The sequence below is a fragment of the Fomitopsis serialis genome (genome assembly GCF_022376445.1).
Source record: "Fomitopsis serialis strain Sig1Antser10 chromosome Unknown B0H18scaffold_553, whole genome shotgun sequence".
NCBI classification, from domain to species: domain Eukaryota; kingdom Fungi; phylum Basidiomycota; class Agaricomycetes; order Polyporales; family Fomitopsidaceae; genus Fomitopsis; species Fomitopsis serialis.
In genome coordinates, this window is record NW_025955513.1 from 554 (window position 1) to 4,782 (window position 4,229).

The 4,229-nt window shown below is 55.5% G+C and overlaps 2 protein-coding genes across 2 annotated transcripts; both read left to right on the forward strand.

Annotated features, from left to right (window-relative positions):
* Positions 1-2,287: 2,287 nt before the first annotated feature.
* B0H18DRAFT_817742 (uncharacterized protein) lies at positions 2,288-2,896 on the forward strand (the record flags this gene model as incomplete). Its single annotated transcript, XM_048039263.1, has 1 exon — positions 2,288-2,896. A coding segment is annotated over one exon (609 nt), but the record flags the coding sequence as incomplete, so codon positions are not given.
* On the forward strand, positions 2,540-3,998 carry B0H18DRAFT_1073290 (uncharacterized protein). Its single transcript, XM_048031225.1, has 2 exons — positions 2,540-3,157; positions 3,529-3,998. Exons 1-2 carry the CDS (start codon positions 2,894-2,896, stop codon positions 3,988-3,990), a joined length of 726 nt encoding a protein of 241 aa, XP_047884413.1. The 5' UTR covers positions 2,540-2,893; the 3' UTR covers positions 3,991-3,998.
* The last annotated feature ends 231 nt before the right edge of the window (positions 3,999-4,229 follow it).

The following is a 4,229-nucleotide window of genomic DNA, read 5'->3' on the forward strand; positions in this document are numbered from 1 at the left end:
CATATTCAGCGTCATGCGTTCATTCCCAACCTGTAGTAGTCATATAGCGATCAGTGGTGTCAACGGTATGCAAACGAACGACTGGCAATTCGGCACGCACCCAGTTGCAGAGGAGGTCGTACACTCCGACATATATGAGCACTCGGACGTCCCGCTCGAGGAGCCCTTCGAGATAATATTGTGTTGGAAACATATGGTCCAGATGTGACATGAATCGTCCGTTCAATTCGAAGTTTACACTTGAGTAGTTCTCGGGTGTCGGGTCGGTGCCAAGTAGGGCTCGAATATCCGGTGTATTGAGGTAGGCAACGATGTCTCTGCGGTGGTAACACATCAGTATCTTCTCGTTGTGCCGTCGCTTGCAGGTAACGCGATATACCTTGTTATAGGATAGCAGAGTGTATCCATGAGCGTTCCTTCGCTGGTTTACGCCGGGATCAGGACCAAGACGGCGCGGCGCAAGATCGAGCTCTGCAACGGCTCACCATTTTTTGCTGAGGTCATAAGGATTGAGTCCTACATGGCCGACCAGATATGCGTGACGTGAGTTCCAAGTGCTCACGAATGATCATATCCACTAACCTGCTGGCACGTACCCGAGTTCAGACTCACAAAAGGCCAAGGACGCTTCACATCCTATACTATCGAGCACGTCAAAGCAAGCTTCCTTCATCGTCTTATAGCAACGTGGAAGCTATAGCGTCAGGCCTTCAGCGGCTCGAAATGTGGGTGATGCAGCTCCTTCCATACCGCTTGCTTCATCCGTACGCAGGCACTTCGAATGTGAGTCATCAGTTAAGATTAAGGGATGAATTCTATGAGCGCAGAACATCTGACCTTATGGATTCCACCGGAGGCAAAGACGCTGGTGTGCACTTCATGTCATAGTAGGACTGTAACATCCCGAGGTAGTTGGTTAATCCATTCCCTGCGGAAGGTATTAGACAACTTTTAACGATAAACAGACAGTGAGAGCTTCACTAACCAATCATGACTGATGTCAAGTTGACCGGGGGGATTCCGTATTCAATTAGCCGGGAGTTCTGATCAAGAATCGCGGCCGCAAAGAGCGGAAGATAGCGGCCCTGGAGACTACTATGAGAGACTTCAGTACGTGAGTGGGCATGTAACAGTGCTTACGCCGAATGACTCTCCGGCCATGTGGAACGATTTCCCAGTGAACTTCCTGAAGTGCTCGAAGAAAATGGCCACAAATGCGGCGATGTCCACGGCAGCTTCCTCAGTAGTGCTCTGAACAGTATCAGCAAGTGCATAATCAAGTGCGGGAAAACGTTATACGTACGACCATTTCGCCATAGTCTGCGTAGGAGAAACCAACTCCTATGGGTTGATCAATGAAGAATATGTTCGCCTTATCGTTCCAGCCATATGGGTTATGCTCGGTGCTGCTTGAGTTGACAATGTTACATGGACCTAACGGCCGGTTTTCACGCGTCAGCGCACGCGGTTTACACAAGATTGAATAGTACTGACCGAGTTCCATGAGAAGGCCCGATGAGGACGATCCTCCGGGACCGCCATTCGTCCAGAATATAACGTCGTCTTCATCAGGCTCACTTCTACTCTCGAAGAAGTAAAAGAAGAGGTGGCGAGCCTCGATGTCAATGTAGCCCGTGTATGCGCTACAAGGGTAGCGGAATGAGCACAAGCCCGGCACTCGAGGTGTGGATCGCACTGGCTATAGTGACCACGTACGTGACTGTACTATCACAGAAATCGGATTTCTTGATGCGCACACTATGCCGAGGCAACGCTGGATGGATCAGTACTGCAAAGGCATCGTTCGAGAGTAACTTCAAGTCGTGCGGGGCTGATGTCAATGCTTGGAGGTTCTGTACTCCGCCGCCGACCCGCGCCATGGCTGCTATCGCGAACAACGGTCGAACTTTGCTGTATAGAAGCATGTTGTATAGATTGAGTGGATGAGTTTCGAGAGTTGTAGTGCGCAGCCACAACGCAGCGTCGCAGCCCGCTGCCCAAGCCGCTGCCAACGGTTCGGGCCGGGCGGTTCGGGAACGAGCGCTCGCGCGCCGACACCGACAAGTTGAAGCACTAATGTTACTCTGAGCGAAGCGAGGCACGAGCGTCGCGTAGAAGTGAGTCTACGCACGCAGGAGGAGATTAGGCGCGCGTCGCTCTCTCCTCGCACTCACTTCGTTTCCTCAGCTTGAAAGCGCTGCCGCAGCTTCCGGCTTTCAACCCTCTCTCCTTTTCTGAGACTAGCTCTAGAGTACGTTACGTGCCTTTTAATAAAATGGATCAACCATTACTAGTCGACCCGAACGGCCTTGAGGTGCCGGACTACGCGCTGGAGGCCCACGCGGCATTAAGGCAGTCCTACGTGGATGCTGGCCTAGCAGAAGCCAACGTCGTCCCGTTGCTCAAGAGCACCTGGACACGAGCCAACGATGCAGATAAGTTGCGCTGGCAGGTGCAGACCGAGGCAGCGGAACGGGTCGCGAGAGAACAAGCAGCGGCCGAAGAAGAGGCAGCCAATCAGGTCAGGGCACAAGATAGGCTGGATGAGGAGCAAGCAAGGAGGGACGAGAGAAAGAAGTACAAGGACAAGTTCTCGTCGGTGTCCACGCAGCCGCCTCCGGAGGATGAGTCAATCCTGCCGGCGAAGTACGCGCTCCGCAAGTTGGAGAAAGGAAGCTACGTCGAGCTATACTACTTCACTAATGAAGGGCTCGATACAGCGGACGCATCAGCCAATCAGTTCGATGAAGACGCGCTCGTGGTGCACAGGGGAGATGATGGGGTTCCTTCTTGGGCCCCTGCGGGGAGTGCTAGAGGCACGAAGAACGTGACGGCCGACCAAGACCTCACCTTAGAACAGTTTCGGCAAGCCACTCCTCGCCTGCTCGGAGCGATGGAAGACGCGAACTGGGACCCGAGGCGCGTGAAGATGTTGCTGGAGTTCTGGAGAAACCTTCACAAGCACCCATACTACTCGTCGCGTGACACGAACAAGCAGAGAGCCATCCTGATCTACCAAGGAGAGCAAAGGCAGAAATGGCACCGAGCACTAGCTCAAGGCGCGTGGGACATAGGCATCTTGTCGGACAGGTTGCTCCTCGACGCGTTCGACAGAGCTTATCGGCTAGAGCGGGAGAAGCTAGATGCATTGAGAGACGTGAGTGCACACCACATAATCGAACAGGAACAGCGCTGACAAAATGTCACTTCCGTGATACGTCTCACGTCTCGATCACTGATCTCTACGCACCACTACATACTCGCCTTCTCCGCGTCCCGAAATGCTACCCTCACTCTCACACGGCTCGACACCACAACTATCCTACGACTCATGCCCATCACACGCCTCGCCCTACGCTATGGCACCTTGCACCACGCGCCACGCACCTTGCACCTCGCACCATGCACCACGCACCTGGCAACACGCACCACGCACCTCGCACCACGCACCTCGCCACCTCGCACCATGCAACACGCACCGCGCAACATGCAACACGCAATCGCACGGGTCACGCACCAAACCAATAGGTGCACATCGTCAGTGGCACGACGCAGGGCACTACTAGCTCAACTAGTACCCCGCGAGGCCGGGTTGATGGTGCGAGCAGCCGCACAGCAAAAGCCCCAGCTAGAGCAGCAGCCGATCCGTACCCACGCGACCGCAAGGCGGGTTTTCCGGACGGCGCAAGCGGAGCCGTCTTGTCCGCCTGCGCCATCTGCCTGGGACGTCACAGGCACCGCGTCTACGACTGCGACGCCTCGCAGACATGGAACGGAGCCTTCGCCACCATGGCGAGACGCGACAAAAAGGACTTCACGCTCAACGATGGCAGGGCGCTCTGCTACGATTGGCAGAGAAGCAAGCGGTGTACCAGCACCCTTCACGACAGCCGTCATCTCTGCTCGGGCTGCAGTCTCCCGACCCATGGAGCCCAGACATGCCCTCGAGCAGAGCCGGCTCCTCCCGCGAACCCCGTACCGGGCAAGTGAGTGGGAGACGCGGCTCGAAGAGGCGGGCCTGGGCGCGAAGTATCCCAAACTCGTCCAGGGGCTTCGGGAAGGCTTCGTTGTGGACCTCCCGATCATCACGCGCACGCAAGCACCGCCCAATCATCCCTCCACCCTCGCTCATGACGATCTCTTCCAGGACATCGTGCGACACGAGAAGGCCAGCGGCAGGTACGTTGGGCCATTCTCAGCCGCCGAACTCACAGATGCACTTGGACCAT

Excerpts from the sequence above, each read along its gene's own strand:
- B0H18DRAFT_1073290 (XM_048031225.1), top strand. The coding sequence starts at position 2,894 with ATGGAAGACGCGAACTGGGACCCGAGGCGCGTGAAGATGTTGCTGGAG. Across the intron at positions 3,158-3,528 it reads AGCTAGATGCATTGAGAGAC|GTGCACATCGTCAGTGGCAC; the intron begins GTGAGTGCACAC and ends CCAAACCAATAG.